General features: G+C 42.2%; 1 protein-coding gene across 2 annotated transcripts in view; it reads left to right on the top strand.

Moving 5' to 3' along the window:
- Nucleotides 1-15,511, top strand: part of LOC147903688 (brefeldin A-inhibited guanine nucleotide-exchange protein 5-like) — a 151,371-nt gene extending 135,860 nt beyond the window's left edge. For both annotated transcript variants that reach the window (XM_087400588.1, XM_087400580.1), the window contains 2 exons: nucleotides 967-1,062; nucleotides 15,123-15,511. In XM_087400588.1, the coding sequence (XP_087256714.1) occupies nucleotides 967-1,062; nucleotides 15,123-15,185 (159 nt within the window). In that variant the 3' untranslated portion in view covers nucleotides 15,186-15,511. The remainder of the gene's footprint in view (nucleotides 1-966; nucleotides 1,063-15,122) is intronic.
- Nucleotides 15,512-21,359: the final 5,848 nt, after the last annotated feature.

Raw genomic sequence — 21,359 nt, 5'->3', positions numbered from 1 at the left:
GCGACATCACTAGCTGCTGGGATTCTTCCTGGAAAGAAAATTATGACCGCAGTTTGAGACAACTTCCTGAGAGGATTGACGAGGGACGGCAATTTCAATTTGTACGTGACCTCTGGAACCGGTTTGCCCCATTCCTGTCGTGACTGCTGAAAGTCATCCTTAAGGGTGTCAAACACGTACTGAGCTTCCACAGTAAGTTCATCATCTTGCGATGCAGGCTCGGATAGGCGACGCTTAGAATCTGTGGACACACACCTCACACCTTGCCTTACACACACACACACACACACACATCCACATACAAACATGTGGAAAAACAACAATTTTTTCCCCATAGTGAAGATATGTTGGCCCTATACCATATGAGTATGATTTAAACCCTATACCCTATGAGGATGATTTCAACGTATGCACACATTTGTCTCTTGAAACATTGGAGAATGTGTGGAAATCTGCTAGAAAGGGTGGATTGTCCATGTATGGGCAATGGTAAAAGACCAACATAGAATTGGTCAACACCGTCACAAGACTTGGCTTGTTGATCTAGGTGTCACCAACATTGATTAAGCGACAAACTGGTTGATACAGCTTCTGTGACCCACCTCTTTTGAAAACAGTCCAATGTTCACCTGCATAAATCTATGCTTGTCTCATGTCTATGGATAGATCAGTTTGTTTTGTCGATGAGTGCAAAATTGCACTCATCTTTTTCCTTTGCATACATTTTGCAACCAAATCCTCCCTGCCCTTAAATCCATAACATCGTTGTGCCACTTGTTTTAAAGCCACTAATTAAGGCTGTTCGTTTCCCAACTTTTTCTGGTATATTCAAACGTATATCTATGTTTGTTATTGAATCTTTTGTTCTTCCATATTACTATTGCTTAATGCAAACTCTTTTTTGTTATAGTGCATCTGTATACTATTTTATCCCAAACGTTGATGTTATTGCTCAATTTGAAGCAGGTTCTGCGTGGAATGTCCAATATGGAATCAGATGTGTTCCAGAGACATCTTGGCGAATTCTACCCTTATTTTACAAAGCTTATTTGCAGCGAGCAGGTACTGCATAACCTGATTAACTTGCTGCTCATTTTGCTACTGGATGGAGGGTAGATCATAGTTTTAGTGAGGACATTATAGGTCATCAAAACATGTTGTATTCTCTTTACTAATTTGAGAGGGTGGTGTGTGTGTGTGTTGGGGGGAAGGCCACTTGGTTTGGTTGAGAGAGAGAGAAGGAAAGAAAGAAAGGAAGAAAGTCTTTGGAAGAACCAATGGGTCTATCAAACTGTGAGAAAACTGATACAACAAGCTGAAGGGGTGGAGCTACTAAACGAGCATCAACACTCATGCTAAATACTACATGCTACATAGTCATAACATCAACATCACCATCACCATCACCATCACCATCACCATCACCATCACCATCACCATCACCATCACCATCACCATCACCATCACCATCACCATCACCATCACCATTACCATCACCATCACCATCACCATCGCCATCATCATCATCATATTTTAAAAAAATCCAAAGTCAAGTCTAGTCCAATGTAGCAGATAGGGAACCCCCCCCCTTCCCTCCCCCGAGGAAGGTCATGATGGATCCCGTGGCCAATGGGATGGTGGTGGAATAAAGTCAAAGATAGAGGGCTGTTTCAGCCCTAAATATGGAAGGGATATTCCCAAGCGTAATCTGTGTGTCTGCCCTTTGTTGGATATGTCGTGTCGTTGGTTCTGGGTCACGGCCATGTCGAGTGCCCGCAAGGTGGTGACAAGTGCGGTCTGGGTGTAAAAACTTTGTAATCATACTCTGAGAGGAGTTTGCTTGCGTGTCCCGTCCCTGTCTATGTGATCCAAGTAAGCACTCTCGATGCCTGATTGCCTCATGGATAAGGCGGCCAAACATCTCTAGTCTGGGAAAGAAAGGAAGTTGGAGAGCAATCTGAGGAGATGATCCAAACCCATCCTAGGTGTTTTGGTGGGGAACCAATGGCTTACGGTGTATCATCCTTGATAGCATGAGAACCTAGAGACAAGCGCTTTTCCAGCGAGCCAGTGCTCCTTCTCCAACGACGGTCAACCATAGCGAGCCAACGCTCCAACAGGACGCTCCTCCAACTGCTCTTCAACGCAGCACACAGCCAACGGGCTCGACGGAAGCCTGGCCTCTGATCAACAGCTCTCCCACAGCCTCGGCGAGCAACGAGCTCTGCAGAGCATTCACAGCCTCGGGCTTCTCCTTAGCTCTACGCTCAACCGCCTCCAAGCCTCACGGCGAGCAGCCATCGACAAAGCCACAGCACCCTTCGGTCGCTTCTACTCCTCCAAGAGCTCACGGGACTGCAAGGGAGAAGACGATGGAATCTTCTTAGATTCCGTCAGAATCTTCACAAGATTTCGGCTTCTCAGAAAGCGACACGTGGCAGGATAAGATAGCACGTAGGCTAGGTCTCCAGTGTGCCATGTGGCAACCTTATCTCCAAGTGCCACGTCATCTGCCACAGTGGCAACCACGTCATCACTGCCACGTCACCCCTGTCAGCTCAGCTGCCACATCATCAGTGCCACGTAAGCAGGCCACGTCATTTTGCCATGTCATCTGGCTACGTCATCAGCCACATCAGCAATCCACGTCAGCATACCCACGTCATCTGCCATGTCACCACTGCCACGTCATCAAGACACGTCACCATTGTCACGTCATTAGGACACGTCATCTTGCCACGTCTTTAGGCCACGTCATCATAGCCATGTCAGCATTGCCACGTCACCTTGTTGACATCATCATCTGTGCCACCTGAGCTGTCCAGTCAGCACTGACCTCTGTAGGCACACACAGTGCTTCACAGTCACTTCATGTGACCACTCCTGCCACCTCAGCACAGGGCTTCACAGGCACACCTCTTGCTAAGCACAGTGCCACATCATCACTACATGTGACTCATAGTGACACATCATCATTGAGCACATTTGCACTCCTTTTGCCCCTCCACCTAGATCAAGTCATATCTCTTGATCCAGGAAGAATTTGAGGGCGCTTCAAACAGGAAAGTCGCTCGTTTTTTCGTGCTCTACGCGCTCGTCACATCACGCGCACATTTTGGCGCAAGTTACACTTACATTTGAGCCTCGCCGACAAAACCACTTCCTTCATGCACATTTGCCTCTACATCGACGCATCTGACCCAGCACTTAAAAAGAACAAAAGAAAAGGAATTATTTGCTGTTCTTTCATCGATCGACGGTTGGTTTAGATCTAGATCAGAGTAGAATAGATCGCCATAGAGGGGACGCTTTGAATTTTCCCAAGTTGCCAATCTAAGCCATGCCCGAAATTCTCGACTAGTACCTACTCGGAGTCAGTCCATACGCTCACATACGGTTTCACATCATTACATTACCTGAAATCTTACGTTCATCAGTTCAGTGAGCAGACTTCCGAGTTCAGAGGCATTGCAGATTGATTCAGTGGGCAGATAGCATTTGATTTCACACACACATGCCACCATTGTAAAGCCTATTCGGCTATCTCACGGCATCATGCACATCATTTCAGCCTTGTAAAGCCTCTTGGCTATTCCCCGCATCATTGCCACAAGCCTTGTAATACAGATCAGATTTTATATACTGCAGTTCTATCTTCACCGACGGTACAGAGATTTCACTTGGCATAGACAGTGTATTTGCAGTTGATTCATACAGAGATCTTCATGACACTTTTGAGTACATTTCTTGCAACAGCAGTGAAACCGGTCATGCTTATGTACTCCGCATAAAAGATTACAACAATCAACTTGCAGCATCAGGAGAGACTGTGAACCCCGCAGAAATGGTTCAAGTCATTCTGAATGGACTAGGAGAGGGATACGAGAATTTCATATGGTAGATTGCAAGATTGCAGCCACTCCCATGGATCAGAGTTTGAAACTTACTAAAGATTCAGAAAAGCCTACAGTGAATGACAGATACTATAGGCAGCTCATTGGATCTCTTATATATCTGACAATCACACGGCCAGATATTTGTTATGCAGTAAGCTCACTAGCACAGTTTATGGCAAATCCAAAACAGTCTCACTGGAATGCAGCCAAAAGAGTCTTGAGATATATAAGAGGTATAAGACAGTTTGGGATAGAATACAGAGGAAGTCATCCACGGTTGCATGGATACTGTGATAGTGACTATGCGGGAGATCATGAGACCAGGAGATCGACACAGGGATATGCATTTTTCCTTGGTCAAGGTGCTATATCATGGTTGTCAAACAAACAGCCAACTGTTTCTTTGTCTTCGACTGAAGCAGAATATAGGGCACTCACTACAGGTGCATGTGAGGCTATATGGCTCAGAAGACTATTGTCAGAAACAGATTACTTTGATGAGTCAAAGCCAACAACGATATACTGTGATAATCAATCGGCTCAAGCATTGGCCAAGAATCCAGTATATCACTCCAGGACAAGGCACATTGATGTCAGAGAGCACTTCATCAAAGAAAGAGTGTTACTTGGTGACATCACACTACAGCATTGTGATAGCAAAGAAAATATTGCAGACATCTTTATCAAATCACTCGGTAAAGAGCTATTCGAGAAACACCAACTAGCTCTTGGTTTGACGCAGAGGAAGGACATTCCCATTAAAGGGGTGTGATGGAATGTAATGCTCAGTCCTTCTTCGATTCCCCAGAATCATCATCTTGAGGGAAGGCCTACTTCATGATGTTGATCTTGAGGGAAGGTGTTGAGAGTTCATGCTCAACATCATGTGATCATGTGTGCATAGCACCATCACGTGATCATATGTGCATAGCACTAACCTTATAGAGTGCTATAAAGGAAAGGGTTAGATCTCCTAACCCTAACCCCAACCCTAACCCTAAAAGGGTTTGTATGTATTCTATTTTTTCAACTAAATCTAGTGTACAGTTAGTCATTTGTGGTGTGCTCTCTAGCTGTGCCCTCTCTCCTCATCTCCACTCTTCTCCTCTCCCCTCTTCATATTTTGTCAGACTTTGCATCCGAGAGATTTGGTCCCCAACAAGGGCTACTGTACATGCCGGCTGGTCAGACCAAGGAGTCAAAAGGGAGCGCCTTGGTTCAGGGGTCTTGAAAGTGTGAGTGGAAGCATTGCCTCTCTAACTTGGCTAACGAGACCTACCCTCTGCTCAAACGAGCTTGCATCACCGATCTCATCGTAAAAATAGGACAAAAAAAGAACCCTTAGGTAGGTGTATGATGAGACAATCTCTATCAGTGTCTCTAGAGGTCCCCTATAGAGGAGGATAACATCACAACGTTATCTGCTTACAGTAAGATCTAAATCATGGTACTAGCGAGAGAATATCAGGCCCCCCTAGTGTCCTCATAAATGTCTCGAGCTCGTCTATGTAGAGACTAAACAGGGTTGGTGAGAGAGGGTACCCTTGTTTAACCCCAATAGTATTTATGATCTCCTTATTCGAGTATGATTTTTTTCTGAGTTCAAACCCACGAGCTTACAGTTCCGAGATTGATTCCAATGACCGTTCATGATATACCCTTCCCTAGAGAAATGGTGTTGTGCACCCTTTTGATGCTTCCACCCCATACCCTCTAGGTTTGTCTCCAAGGTCCACACAAATACTTACCAACCACGTAGTACAAAAAATACAATACCAACATAGAATGTGTACCCAAACGACAAAACACTACAGATATGGTGTTATTCTTGGCATACATTCCTTCAAGCATATGCCAAAGATGTGAAGTTGCATATTGTAGTCATGATCATATCCATGCTTCAAAAACAAGCAAACATATCATAGGCAAAGTGTTTCTGACTACATGCAATCTAACCACTACATTGGTCAATTGAAAATAGCATAAAACCATAACATTAGAGATGTATCCTAGGGTATGGAGTCCCCACACACCTTAAGAACTACTACATACCACCTAACCCTTGAACGAATGATTGGTGTGTGTAAGGGTGTTCAAGGATATTAATTTGAACTAAAAGCCCTTCATTTGCTAATGATATCTCCCCCACTTGCCAATTCAAAGTTGGCATCATTGGCCTCCAAACCAATGTGATCCCCACCTCTCTCACTATTATCTACATACTTGAGGCTTGCTTTTCTTCTTCTCATCATGATGTTGGTCTTCCCGCTCAATATCATAGAGAAGCTCTTCATGTGTCCCACTAAATCTCTCGACTCCAACATCTTGGCTAGTTGAAGTCCTCTTGCCTCCACTCTTATTAGAAAATGTAGTATTTCCTCTTCCCCTTCCTCTTTCTATTCCTTTAGAGGAACAGTCTCTTTTAGTACACTGCATCATGTATATACTTACGTTTGGCATGGTAATCCTCTCTCTCTCTCTCTCTCTCCCTCTCATAATGTTAGGAGGACCGATTGATCATTTGACTGGATAGAGTTTTATAAATACATCATTTGTCCTTTTTATAGTTAATCAATTAGAGCTATAGTTTGAGAGTTATGACCATCATCACGTCTCCATGAACCCTTTTGCTAGTGAAAGGGTCCTAGAAAGATGCCAAATTTTATTTTTGAGTATAAAGTCATATACAACACAAAAAGTACATCACATTTTATTTTTACATCTCATTGATCCAAGCTACGGTTAGAGAGTTATGAGCACTTTTGTTAACCATCATCATGATAACTTTCCATGGTTTTTGAAAGGTCACCTCCATTTATCATACCTGCCCCTTAATGGAGGGGAGATGATGAGGTGAAGGTCAAAAGGGGGGTTGAAGTGGATGCTCCAAAAGAGAAGTGACGCAAGCTGCAATGGAGAAGGGCTAGTAATACATAGAGAGTTGATCTATGACCCTTTCGTGAATCCATGGAGACGTTGATCCATGTGGAAAAGAGTTCCTTTAGCTTCTAGGATCCTTTCGCCTATGAAAGGGTCCATGGATATGTGACGCGCCTCAAACCATAGCTCGGATTTGGTGAGATAAAAAAGAAAAAGTGATGTAATTTTTGTGATCCATCTAACAAAGCAATCAAATATAATATTTCTTTGAGACCGCCAACGAAAGGGTTCATGGAGACGTGATGGCAGTGAAAAAATGGTCATAACTTTAGAACCATAGCTCGGAATGATGAGATGTAAGAAGGAAAAGTGTTTTATTTATTTTTCTCTATCTAATCGTGCAATCAAAAGTAAGTTTTTGCATCCTTCTAGGACCCTTTCGCTGGCGAAAGGGTCCATAGAGATGTGATGAACATAAAAAATGGGTCATAACTCTCAAACCGTAGCTCTCAGATTGTTGAGCTGTAAAAAGAAAAAGTGATGTAATTTTTGTGCTTCATCTAACCATGTAGTTAAAAATAATATGTGTCATCCTTATAAGACTCTTTTGCCAGTGAAAGGGTCCAAGGAGACGTGATGATGGTGAAAAAATGATTATAACTCTCAAATCGTACCTCTAATTGACAAGCTGTAAAAAGAAAAAAAGATGAAATTTTTGTACTCTATCTAATCATGCCATCAAAAGTAAGTTTTTGGAAAAAAAAAGTATGTTATTTTTTGTTCTATCTAGCGATGAAATCAAAATTAAGTCTTTGCATCCTTCTAGTATCCTTTCGCTAATGAAAGGGTCCGTGGAGATGTGATGAGAAATAAAAATGGTCATAACTCTCAAACCGTAGCTTGGAGTGATGAGATGTAAAAAGATATATTCATAAAAATCTATCCAACCAAATGGTGAAAATAATCTTATAGGAAAAAAAATTACCTCCCAACACAAAAAAAGAGCTAGAGAGGGTTACATTCCAAATATGAGTATATGGAAGAGATCTAGTAGCTAGCTAGGAATGGAATGGAAATGTGGAAAGCATAATGAAAAGCAAAATGGAAAGGAAAATGAAAGAACAAATGCTAGGTAATGATAACCAAAATACTCACATGTAGATAGCTTGATAATGACTGATATCAAAAGACTTAAGACAAATACAACACTATATAGTGTGACACTCATTAGACTATAAAACATCCCCTAGACATCTAGTACACTCATTTTTTACTCACTTGGGCTTCATATTCCAACACCCCCCCCCCCCCCATGAAGACAAGGTGAGAGACTACTGGAATGGAACCAAGAATAATGACGGTCATCAGAACTGTCCATGCCGGTCTAGAACTAGACATGGTTCCCACACAATCTTAGAGGCAAGTGAGCATGGCTCAGAGGCTAGTGAGCATAACATAGAAATCTCGTCTAGCATGGCTCAGAGGCTCATCATGCATGGATGCATGACCAACTCAGAGGTCTAGGAGACCAATGCACCAACATCCTCAAACTCTCAAGCCAGGCCTGATAAACAAATAGACCTATCAAAGCCAATACATATGGCTCCCACAGTACATCCCCCCTTGGCTTCATAACAGGACATGTTAGGAAGCCACACACCAAAAAAATAGGAAAACCAATACATCTTTTTAGGACTATCCAAGGCAGAGGACCTTTAGACTCAATGAAAACCAAACACTCAATACATATCATTTTAGGGAGACTACCCAGGGCAGAGGATCTCAAAATACATCAAGCGTGTAGTAATAAATAAAAATATCTCTTTGTGAAAGCGATGTTCTCCAAGTAGCTAATGCACATGTGTGCACATCCCTGCGAGTTGATGAGGATGTCAATGAAGCACTAGGCAGGAATGCCCCAAAATATGTGTCGGTGAAGTCCATGGGTAGCTACATGGAGCAATTACATGATGACTCTCCAAATGCAGGAAGGAGAGTCACCAATGTCGAAGTAGAAGCCTCAGGTACCACGACCAATCGGAAAGTCAATCAATGCGAAGTACCTCAGGCACCGATCGAATAAGCGATGTTGAAGAAGTCACTTGTTGATGTAGAGTGCTCTACATCAAGCTCAACGTAATACACTAATCAAAGAGATCACTGTAGTGGAGTATGTCGGAGTAGTATCGGAGAACTCACATTTAGCTTGGGAAGTCTTCACCAATATTTGGAGTAGTCATGTGAAGGAGTCACTGCAATGTAATGTCAAGAGCTCACATCAAGTGACGGGCAGAATGCGGGCACGAACTTGCGGGCAGCAACTCCAAGAGAATGTCGGGCAAAAGGAGCAAATGGCGGCCTGGAGCAGAGGTCAATGATGAAGAGGATGGACAACTCCACGTTCAGCTGGTTGCGTCATGCTTGGGCTGTCAAATCATTGAGCTCTGGATAAAATTCACGTGTAGAAAGAAATTTCGTCACTTCGTGCAAGGGCTGTAACTTTTTACAGAAAACTTGGATTGCAATGATGTAAAAACGAAATTTGTAGTACTCAAGGTCCTCTACAACTTTGCTGAAGACACAAAGCCGTGATTCTGCTTCTAGCTCCGTATAGAAGCAGAACATCATCCGCAGGTCACAGAAAGATGTAGCTGAAGAGAGGAGAAGAGAGGTGGCAGATCATGGCGTGGAGAAGAGAGCTTAAGGAAGGAGAGAAGAGGGAAGCCTTCCTCATCCTGTTAAGCAAACGCAAGTTTGCATTAACAAAGATAAGATCGTTCGCCTTGTGTGCTTTGAGACGGTTCCTCTTCTTTGTATGGATGTGGGCAAAGCTGCTCCACATGCGCTCACAAGAGGAGGAGCTACAACCCTAGCTGAGAATCCGAATGGCAAGCGCTTGCAGCTGTGGGGAATCAGCTCCATAATCCTCCCACCATGTAACAGACCCAACTCGAAATCTGAAATTTGAAAGATCATAAAATTCAGATATATGGCAAAGCTCATGAAATCTGAAAATTATGAATCATTAAATAGTAAAATTTAAGAATTTAAATGAGTTAGGATTACCCGTCATGCTGGGCATCTGGCCATCCAAATATGCCCTCCTTATTGCGGTAATTGGCAAGCTGGTCCTTCACTGTCCGGCGAGCCTCTGGCATTTGCACCATCTTCTGAAGAGTGAGGTTCCAACCACGGACTACCTCTGCATCACTTTGTTGTGCAGTTGCCTTGTGTTGAAACTCTGGGTCCAACACAAATGCAGCCGCATGAATGGGAGAGTAGTATTGATTCCACCTAGTCACAGCCAAGTCCTCCAGCTCTTTCAACCTGTGGGGATCTTTCTCTAACACTCTGATATTTTCTATCATACGATCCATCCCCTCATATACCTTGCCAATAAAAGGCATGTCTCCATCAACCTTTTTTAGCAACAAGACAATCGGCTTACACAAGTCATACAAGTGTGATGCATCAGCCCAAAAGTCATCGCTGCCTATGCACAAATCGTACACCAATATCCCAAGAGCCCGCTTTGAAGTGGGCCATGCATCCCACTGTGGGCTTGCCACAACCTGCTTAAGAGTCATTTCAATGAGTCTGCGAAGCATCACATAATTGTATGCAAACCTTGTCTCTGCATACTTCAAAAGCTCCTTCCTTGCATAGGTGCGATACAAAGAGAGAGAAAAATGATGGCGTGTAATGAACCCAACTATCTCTCTTGCATTATCAATTACAATTTTTACCCAAGGTAATTTGCCAATGTCTTTCAACAAATTATTCAAACAATGGGCAACATAAGAACTCCATTGAATATGGGGGTACCTTTGTTCCAATAATGCACCTGCAGCCCTATTGGTATTTTCACCATCTGAAACCAACTGCACAACATTAGACGGGCCCACATACTCCACTGCATCTGCCCACATCTGCATCAAAACATTTGCTGTTTTTTGTTGTACTCCGCACTCTATGGAGTGTATGTACAAAGAAGATCCTCTGCAATATGCCAAAATACCCTCTGTGATCGACTATGTACATCACTCCAGCCATCTGCTACCAAAGTGACCCCATACTTATGCCATTTCTCCTTAACAGGCTGAATGGCCTCATTAACTGCCTTCACCTCATCCTCTAGAAGCTTTCCCCTCAATGCATCAAAAGTGGGAGGGGTGTATGTGGGCCCAAAGGCTGTAATTTCAGTCACCATCTCCTTGAAATAAGCAGACCGTGCCACATTGAAACTAATCCCATTCGAGTAAAAGAAACGGGCCACGGCTGCATCTACCTGTGCCTTCCTTTGTGGATGCCATGCAGTATAAAGGGTGCTTTGCCTTCGTGTAGGTGGGAGAGGTGAAGGAGATGCAATAGGAGTAGAACCTGTAGCTCCAAGAACATGTGCACTCCCAGAAGATGAAATTGTAGTAGCAGCAGCAGAGGGAAGAGGACTCCTTTTTGCAGTAGCCATATGAGCACCTGAAGTAGCTCCTCCACCAGTGGATGCAATAGTCCTAGCTTTCTTCGCGGAAGGAAATGCCTCGACCTCTCGTGCCAACCTTGCTTTCTTTTCCTCGGATATTTCAGTGCATATTGTAATCCCCTCTCCCTTGATGCCAAGAAGATGGGCCTTCACCCTATCAGGAATCCCACCTCTTTTCAATCCACAAAGCCTGCACATGAACTTGCGAGTGCCTCTTTTCTTGGAGTCGTAGCCACCCAGGAGATCGACTTGACTCCACCAAAAATCTGATTGGGTGAATTCTACCTCCAAATGAGACTCAGGGGTAGGGTGTCTTGAAGCCATGGAACTTTGGAAGCTTGTTGCTTGAAAGGGGGGCTGAAACTGCAAAGAGAGCCAAGGGTTGAAACTTGAAAGAGAGGGCAGGGCTGAAGGGGGCTGAAGGAGGGCTGGAGGGGAGAAGATGATGATGGAGGGCTGAAGCAGGCTGCAAGAGAGAAAGGAGAGGAAAGGAGTGAATGGGACTGAAGGAGGGCCCCTAAACCTTGAGGATGGATGGACTCTGGAGAGAGTATGAACTATGAGGCTGAAGGAGTGGAAGGAGGCAAAAATCGGAGGCAGAAAGGCAAAACACGGGGCTGGCGGCGCATCTCGCAGGATATTGGAGACCTGGCAGCATCTGTTGTCTGAAACGCGACGTTTCAGGTCTCTGAAACGCGTTTCAGGCTGGCTGAAACGTTTCAGCCAGCCGTTTCAGGGTCCCGAAACGTTTCGGGCCCTGAAACGCGTTTCAGGAAACGCCTCATCTCTGAAACGGCGTTTCAGGCCTGGCTGGGCTCTGAAACACGTTTCAGCGTAACTGTGATACATGGTGCATTGCGTCCTTTTGTTAGTCTGAAAGGGGCCATGGTGGCATCCATCTGAGAGCATGTATTTCCTACTACCACTGGATTCCAAGAGGCTCATGTGCATTAGAATTATTTCCCTTGATGCTATGTTACCAAGGATTTCATGGTGAAACATATCCTACCATTAGTACATTCTAGTAGGCTCTTAAAGTGCCCTTGTAACTAGAAGCTTAATGAAGTGTTCAACATCCCTTTCACTGGAAAAGGGGAGACAAAGGGTTCATTCATCCAACCAATACAAGTCATGATGATGAAGCCCAACAAAAGGGGTTTCAAGGGTTAATAAACCCCTTTGCTAGCAAAAGGGGTGCTAAGGGTTGCATGTCTCTAAGGACTCTTTCTGAAACCATGGAAAATTGACTCTTTCTTAAACCATGGAAAATTAACACAATGCTATTATCCCGTGTGACCTGAGAGTATTAAACTAAAGTCCTCTCTCTCTCTCTCTCTCTCTCTCTCTCTCTCTCTCTCTCTCTCTCTTGTGTGTGTTTTTTTTATCATAAGTTATAGGTACCATACAAAAGTAAAATGCATGTGTAAAATAGTATCCTTTTGCCCAAAGATATAGGCAATATGCAAAAGTGAAATTAACTTTCTTCATATTTCCTTCCTCTTCCCTTCGGCCTATCTTCTGGGTTTTATTCCTGAAGGCGAAGAATGCTCCACAACTTAAGAGGCAGAAATGCACATTATGTACAGGATCTAGGAAGTTGTACTCATTGTCATTATATATGCTTGCGCTACATAGTCACTGTGCTCCCACATGCACATACTACTCTAATTTTTTCCTTTTTACTTTTTCAGTTTTGGATGCGATCCTATGGACTAAAAAAAATCCAAAAGATCTTGAACATGCATCCTCTACTTACCCAGTGCAATTTAGGAGGGGGCGTTGTCAATGAGTACTAGATAGGGTTCTATTGTGAATGTGTATGTGTGCTCGTGCACACATTCACAAATTTGTATGTGTTATCAATTTATATATGTGCGCTCACGCGCACACACACAAATTTGAGTACGTGATTTGAGTTTAGGACTCATCTTGTCTCAGAGACATCTTATGATGATTACAATAGTAAAGTGTGACTTGGACTTGGGTAAGACTCCAAGGCTTCAAGACTCACATTCACATGGTTGAGTACTTCCAGAGACATCCCATGATAATTACAATGGTAAAGTGTGACTTGGACTTGGGTAAGACTTCAAAACTTCAAGACTCACATTGCACATGGTTAAGTACTTCCTTCAAAGGACATATATTTCACCCTTTTTCCAAGAAAGAGTAGTTTGGGTGGCTGTTTTTTGAAGCTATCTTGGCGATGCAAGCTCGAAGCTGGAGGGTTTAGGCTCGGAAAATGGAAGACCCCTCCTTATTCCATCTAACTCCTCTCGTATAGTGCCATAACAGCCCAAATAATCTCTTGGTCTTAACCCAATTACCTAAGAATCCAGGCTCTCAGTATTGTATCAAAGGCTTTGCGAAAATGCAACAATAAACCCTTTGCCTCCATGCCCTAGCCTCCTCGATGATACACCTTAGTATGAATATGTGATCCATAGTCCAGTGGTCACATCGGAAGCTTGCCTTCCTCTCTGCTCTAAGTCCCTACATCTTTGTAAATCGGCTGACCTCAGTATAAGTATTGAAGCATAAATCATGACATGTCCGATCTTGATGGCCCTGTAGTTCTCCAAGCTCGTGGGATTCCCTGCTATATGAATGTGTGCAATGGTGTTGAGAGTCCAGGTGTGTGGATGCCAAGGCAGATTGCTTGATTGAATAGCTTTACCAAGATCGGGGCTAGGATATGAATTTTGTATGCAACGAACTCAATGCACAACCCCTTGTGCTCTTTCGCTTAGCCATTATGAAGCTTCAATATGCCGTCCTTGACACCACCCTAAGTACAAAAGAGTGCAAGAATTGGAGTGGGGTGAGTGCAAGAGGTTAGGAGCGGGTTGGTGTGGAATTTCATATAATGTCCATGCATAAGCATACAAATCTGGGTGTTTGTGATGGGTGATGGGAACTGCCACTCAAGGAATTTTCACCAAAAGTCCTTGGATGTTTACTAATTAGGATGTTTATTAACTCCTCGTTTCAGCGGACAAAAGCCTACTTCTTCTGACGCACCAATCGGCAATCTGAGTTGACGGTATATAGCTCGCACTCATCATCGTACCAGCTATTACGAAGGACAGACCTAAGAGGTGGTGGACGAGTAGAGCAGGTAGCATAGGGAAAGGTGTGAAGGGTAGCCTCGTGAAGTGAGAAAGTGATCAAATCAATACGGTCCTCTAGTAGTGGTATATCTTCTATGTATGTGAGCAATGTATATAGACGGGCAGAGTATCTAGGTAGAGAGTGCGGTCGAAATATATGTCCTAGTACGTGGTGTGAGTGGTCGGTGGTGTGGGTGGTACTATTAGACGAGGGGTGGAAATACTAAAGAAAAGACATGTGTGGTCTGCCCTCGGAGAGGAGGTGGTGCAATAGAGAAGTCAGTAATACGAGATGTGAAGGCAAGATATCCCATGATGTAGTCGACTACGTTGGAGGCCCCCCCCCCCCGTGTGGGAAACAGATGAAACCTCTAGAGGAAGGACATCGACTGAGACCATTGTAAATAATAATATCGTGCATTCTACCCAAATCCAACAGTGCATGTTCATAAGATGCGATCAGGGCCCGCCTATCAACTGAAACTTGCATCATACCTGCGTCGTCCAGGTCGATATCCAGCAACAAGATAGCGTCATCTCTGAAGTCAAGGAGTGGTACCTGATGTACACCTGTCTCGCGTTGAAGTCCCCAACAAGGAGTACTTCTTTGGCTACAATGTCTAGGTAGAGGGTTGCATATGGAGACATCTCAACCTTCTCTTGGACACCTCGAGCAAAGTGGGATGTCTCGGGGGAGAGAGAGAGAGAGAGAGAGAGAGAGAGAATTTTGAACTAAAATATATATGGTGTTTGCAGGTGAATGTTCGCAAAGCACTTGGTGATCTCTTCAATGCTCAACTCATTTCCATCTTGTTGTGAAGTTATGGTTACAAATTATATATCTCCTATTTCTTTAGAATGATTTGAGGTTTTTAAAAGTACCTGGTACTATAGGGATTACCCACTCAGTTCTCAGTAGTGCAAACCATACAGAGATTATGTTTCAAGATAGGATGTATAGACATGTCTGGTGTTTCATATAGGTATCTCATATTCTTTTGAGGCAATACAAAAATGGAGAGACTTTAAAATTTTGCTAATGAGGAGATCCAAGTGGCCTAGGTAAGAAAAGCTTCTTCGATGAAACAAATACATTAGTTCTTAGATCTCACAGATTTTGTAAAATTATTTTTTGTAGTTAGAGAATCGAGGTCAATACTTCTTGTACATTCATCCAGGTAATTTTTGGTCCTACAAGGGTCTTAGGGAAGGGTGAAAATTTGGGAGTTGGGTTGGGAAAAGGTGGTTTTTGTTTGTTACTTGGTCAAGTTGATCGAGTTAGTGCAACCCAAGCGTTAGGTTATGGTTAGTTAAAAGGGTTAGGGTTGGCCATATAGGGTTTCTGCTTTCGTTTCGTCTGTCGGTCTGCCTTATTGTCCTCCCCGCCTTCCTAACCGCTCTCTGGCTGCAGAGGTGTTTGGCCTTTGTGGCTTCCTTATACTCCTTTCTGTCTCTGTTGTTGCTTTATACTCCTCCGCCTTATACTCCTCTCCTCTCCTCTCCTTATGCCCCTGTGCCTGGCTTATACTGCTCTCCGCCTTCCTAGCCACTCTTTGGCTTCGGAGGTACTTGGCTGTTGTCCGACTCCTCTCTGCCTCTGTTGTTGCCCTATACTCCTCTCCGCTTTATACACCTCTGCTCTCCTTATGCCTTTGTGCCTACCTTATACTGCTCTCCGCCTTCCTAGCCGCTCTCTGGCTTTAGAGATACCTGGCTGTTGCGCGGTTCTTTTGTTCTTACGTTTGCTGACAGTTTATGTTCTGCGTCTTCGGCGTATTGTTGTGCGGGTCTGCCGTCTTAACGTTGGATGGGAAGCAAGGCTGTAGACTTTGTCATGCTGCTTTTACGAGATATTGCCTTTTCGGATTTGTAATGTAGGTTTTGCGTGCTAAGCCCCATACATTTCGACATGCAAGGTGCTATTCTTGGATGCTCGGGGGGTAATCACAAAGCATAGCACGTGGGTTCAACAGAAGGGGTTTTCAAAATCCTTTTTTTGCACACTTTTTGCATACATAAGGGTGCCATTTAAAGGGAGTATTCACATATTGAATAGAAAAAGGGTGTATTTTATTCATGAAAAATTCAGAGATACGGGAGTTTTAAATTAGGCCTTGAACGCACGTGGTATAAAGGATTTACATATAGTGAACCTCCCGAGCTTGGATGTCGGTGTCGAGGGGAATAGGGATAGGGACTTTCAGACTATGACGTCGGTGTGTGTTGGTCGGTTGTGTATGGTGTGATGTTAGCACATTAAAGAGAGTGATATTTGTTTTCGTGTATGTAGGGGAGGCAGTGAAGCTCTTTTCAGATAGCAGATGGTTTAAGTATCTGCTATTTGGGTGGTTTTTCGTCATGCCTGCTTGGCTATAAAGGATGGGTTTATGCAGTGAAAATGCATGTTGAGATCTGAAGTATAGTGCTCTGAAATTGTGAGACAGAGGTTGAAGTATTTTGCAGTTGAAAGAGAAACAATTCGTTTGTGATGGCTAGTGTTTGTGAGATGGACACAGTAGAATCTGGAGGTGATTCTTTGTTTACTTGGTTTGTCTGGGTCTTTGGTTTGTCGTTGTTTTGGTGTAGATCCATGCTTGGTCGTCGTCTGTCTATATCGATTGTTAGGGTCTTTGGTTGTATGTTGTTTAGTTCGCATGTTCTGCAGATGATAGACAGATTTTTGGCCCTGCAAAGAGCGCTCGAGCAAGTTGACCAGTTTAGATTCTACCCATGTTGACATGTCCTTCTCTTTCCTCTGCTACCCTCAAACTCAATACTCTCTCTTTTGTTCCGGCTGGTTTTCTTGCCGCTGAGGATTTCTCCCGAATGGTCTTGTCTCGTGCAGTCCTACCCTACCTTCTGTGAGTATCAGCCCCAGGAAGGCTTGGTTCCTCTCGACCAAGATCTTGACGTCCTTCTTTCCAATCTTGAACTTGACTTTGCCCTTTACGATGGCTTGCTCTCCGACCATGGCCTTAACCTTGGTCTCCGCCTTTCCACGAGGTTCCCGTTCTACAAGCAAGAGGAAAACAATCCTTCATGCTGCGGTGCGTTTGCGCTTTGTTGTCAGGTCATGCTTGTTCTCAGAACAGCAGTGTGCCTTGGGTGGGCTTCTGGAAAATGAAGAGTTTGTTTGGTTATTTGCTTCGTGGTGGGCATTGGGGTGTTTGCACCATGTTTGTTTGTGAAGCGTCGTTTTGTCAGTGGTTTATTAATTAGTAGTGCGGTTTGTTCATGAGACCATTTGAATACTTGGTGCATGCTTGTTACCGGCGTTATGGTCATGTCTTCCAAGACACTGATATTCTGCATTATCAGAAAATGATGTTTGTTATGTTTAGAGAAAAGTTTGGTTCGCCTTACTCAAGAAGGCAGTTGTTGTAGGAAAGGCCGTTGTTGACGAATGTCTTCCAGATTACAAATTGGAATTGTAATACTACTATTATGTCAAATCCCATGGGAAGTTTATGTACTTTTATATGTTTTGAGATTGAAATGATGTATAACTAAAATGCAGTAGCATGAAGTGTTTAACTATTTCAGATAATATATAGAAATCTAAATTATGTTTGGTCTTTCAAAGTTTTAAGCTTCATAACTGTTCAACCATTGATGGGTTTTAAGGTTGAAATGATAAATTACTAAAATGTATTGCCGGGAAGTGTTTAATTATTTTACATGAATGTACAAAAGAAAATTATGTTTTATTTTTCAAAGTTTTAAACTTCATGCCTCTTCATTGATGATCGATGTAAATGGTGACCAGTTTATCTATGCTTGTGAAATTCACTATACGTATTAATACTTTAGGCAAACTGTTTTTGGCCCTGCAAGGGTCTTACGGAACGGTGATTTTTTGAAAAGTTGTTTTCCTTTGTTATTGGTCAAGTTGACCAGGTTAGTGAAGTCATTGCAAGTGCATCTTTTTGCCCTACTTTTGCATTTATGCCTTCTAGTTGGGTCATAATGCTTTTGATTTTGTTAACAAATTGTGCCATGGATTCATTGAAGCCCATGTGCAAACCATAGAATTCAATCTTAAGACGAATTTCTTGGTTTTTGGCTTTTGCACCAAACACTGTGTTCAACTTATCCCATGCATCCTTGGCATGATCCTTGGAGTTTATATGATGAATTATGTTTAAACCCAAGTGCAAACCAATGAATGATAGTGCTGTGCCATCTTTTTCCTTCCAAGCATCATTTTGTGCAATGGGTATGCCTTCTTTTATAGTCTTCCAAAGCTTTTGATGCATTAGGAGATACCTCATTTGTGTAGACGTTTATTTAATAAGTTTTTATGTTTCATACACTTGATGGCAAAATCTGTAGTGTATAGTAACCATAGCCTTGGGAAAATTTTGAACAGTAATGGATGAGGCAATCGATGATAACATGGGGATTTTGTTTTAAGAGAAATTGTTAGGGAGAGATGAGATTTGTTGCACATTGTTGACATCAGCAAATAACATATAAAGGTTGGCAGCATTTCATGTTAGCATAGATTGAGGTTCCACACTTGTGGATTTGAGAGTAGAAAGGTGTTGGGTACATTGTTTGATAGAGAAATCAGAATGTATTGTGGAGTAGAAGATGGGGTATTAAGTCAAATTTACAAGTTTGTTCATGAGCTTGTCATGCAGGAGTATGGGGAAGGACTAGTAGTCTTAATTTGGACCAAACATTGATGTATTTTGTGAATAGCATATCAATGGTTATGATCTAGTTTTTTCTAGAACAGTTTAGGGTTCATGAAATATTTTTGTTTGTGGCATTGGCAACAAGTAGTTGTGGGTGCACATGTATGTATCCTCTTTTTTCGCCCACAGCTGTTGCTCGGCATGGTAAACCTAATTCATTAGATCTTTTATTACTAGGTCCTTCTGATGATAAGAATGTAATTCAAAAATTTCAGATTTGCAAATGGTTGATTCCTATCTTCCACATACATGCACGTCGATTCACATAGTTCCTCCGCGCTTCTCTTACGTGTTAAACGGCATTTACCAAATACCTAATGAGAATATTTGAGACCTTAGCAACAGAATCTTAGTACATTGGATATTGTAGATCGAATTGTAGGGTAGACATAGTGATTGAATTTTGTATATGCTTCATACTTTAAAGATACTAATAGAAATTTGTTCTTTTGTTGAAGTATGGCTCCCACACAACACATACCTTTGCTTCACTTTGTTTATAAGAGACCATCTGCAATGTAGAACTTGTTTTCGCCTTCTAAATAATGTTGAACTCCGGTTATTATATTTGCTGTGAGCGTATTAGTTACATGACTCTTCATTTGAAACTTCAAAGTGAGACTAGCACGCGTACTTGTAAAATAAATAATGAACCTTTATTTTTTCGTTGTTATTGCAATTGTCACATAGTACCAACACCTTTCCACCATTGCAACTAGCACTGCATGCACAGTGTAAGATTCTTAATACTTGTTGTACCCCACCAAAGCGGCTTCGCTCATAATTGCGTAAGATTCTCAATACTTGTTATACCCCACCAAAGCTGCTTCGCTCATAATTGCATTTTTCCTATTTAACTTAAAATATGAAGATGACATACGCTAACAAAATAACCTTTGACACCCTACACTCACACCTAAAGCCACATTTTTAGTATCTTTATTTACTATTAAAGTAGTTGAAACCTAAATCTATAATTACTGGATAGAAACTATAGCACTATTGAAATACTTCCCCCCTGTCGATATCATGTGTGGCACATTGCTATTTGCACTACATAACACAAGAGAAGGTTTACATCCCATTTCCTTTACCTTGCTTAAGCAAACACCATTGTCTAACCAGCACTACGATCACAAATAGCAAAACCAACCCTATTTCTGAAAAGAGAACCAAAGGATATTTTCACAAACGCTTTCAATCCAAAGATGAGCTCTTATGGCAATCAAATATGGACATACAATACATTATGAACCCATACTCAGCAACTACTCAGCAACAACATACTGCACTTCATACATCACAAAAATGGATGACACGATAACAAGCAATCTCCAACAAAATAAATAAATCTTGCATACAGGATAACAGTGATGCATGGGAGACCGACTACATAAAATGGAAAATACATTTTTACATGTGCAACAAATGAGTGCATAATTGGCATCTTTTATTACTTTGTCTTTACCATTACATAGAACAACAAGAAACGTCTACTTTATAAATACAAAGAAACAAGAAAACATGGCACTCATCCTTAAACGAAAACAACAACAACATCTGCCTCGCAACATTTGCAGCAGAATATAAGTACGATAATGACATCATCAAGAAAAAATGGAGGCCAAGAATTATAAGATTTGTGAAATTTAACATGGTAAAAGACCTAGACAATTACTATCGTGAACATGTACTATTATAGTATCCTTTCAAAGATGACAAAAATCATTAACTGCTAGTACATGGATCTTGACAAGAAGCCTACAATTCTTGGTGCGATGTTATACTACGAAATAAAGCTTTATATACTCGTGATGAAGACAACGAGCAAATACGAGAAGACCATGATACCCAACACAAAAAAAACAATCAAACTAGCACCACTGCTGAAAACAATGACTTCGAACAAGATAGCTTCCCCACATACGACATTGTGTTCGACATAAGAAGCATAAATAAAAGCACAATCAAAGATAAATTCATTATTCCTATTAAAAAACAAATCCTCATGCATAACGACAAATACTTTAAGATGATTCAATCTTTGAACATCGATCTAAGGCAATTTTTTGATGATCTCATGATACGAAAAAGGATTCACCCGACAGAAAAAATTCACTTATTTCTCACTGGTGGAGCTGGCACAGGCACAACATACCTTTTCCTGCTTATAGTCCAAGGCTTATTGCGATTCTACAATCAAACTCTTGCACGTACAGATTATGAACTACTACATGTATTAATGTTAGCTTACACAAGGAAAGTACCTTACAACATAAACGGCCTAACAATA

The sequence above is a fragment of the Dipteris shenzhenensis genome, chromosome 3 (genome assembly GCF_047967505.1).
Source record: "Dipteris shenzhenensis isolate YYH24624 ecotype China chromosome 3, Dip_SZ_1.0, whole genome shotgun sequence".
Classification (NCBI taxonomy): domain Eukaryota; kingdom Viridiplantae; phylum Streptophyta; class Polypodiopsida; order Gleicheniales; family Dipteridaceae; genus Dipteris; species Dipteris shenzhenensis.
This window is presented reverse-complemented; position numbering and strand designations above follow the sequence as displayed.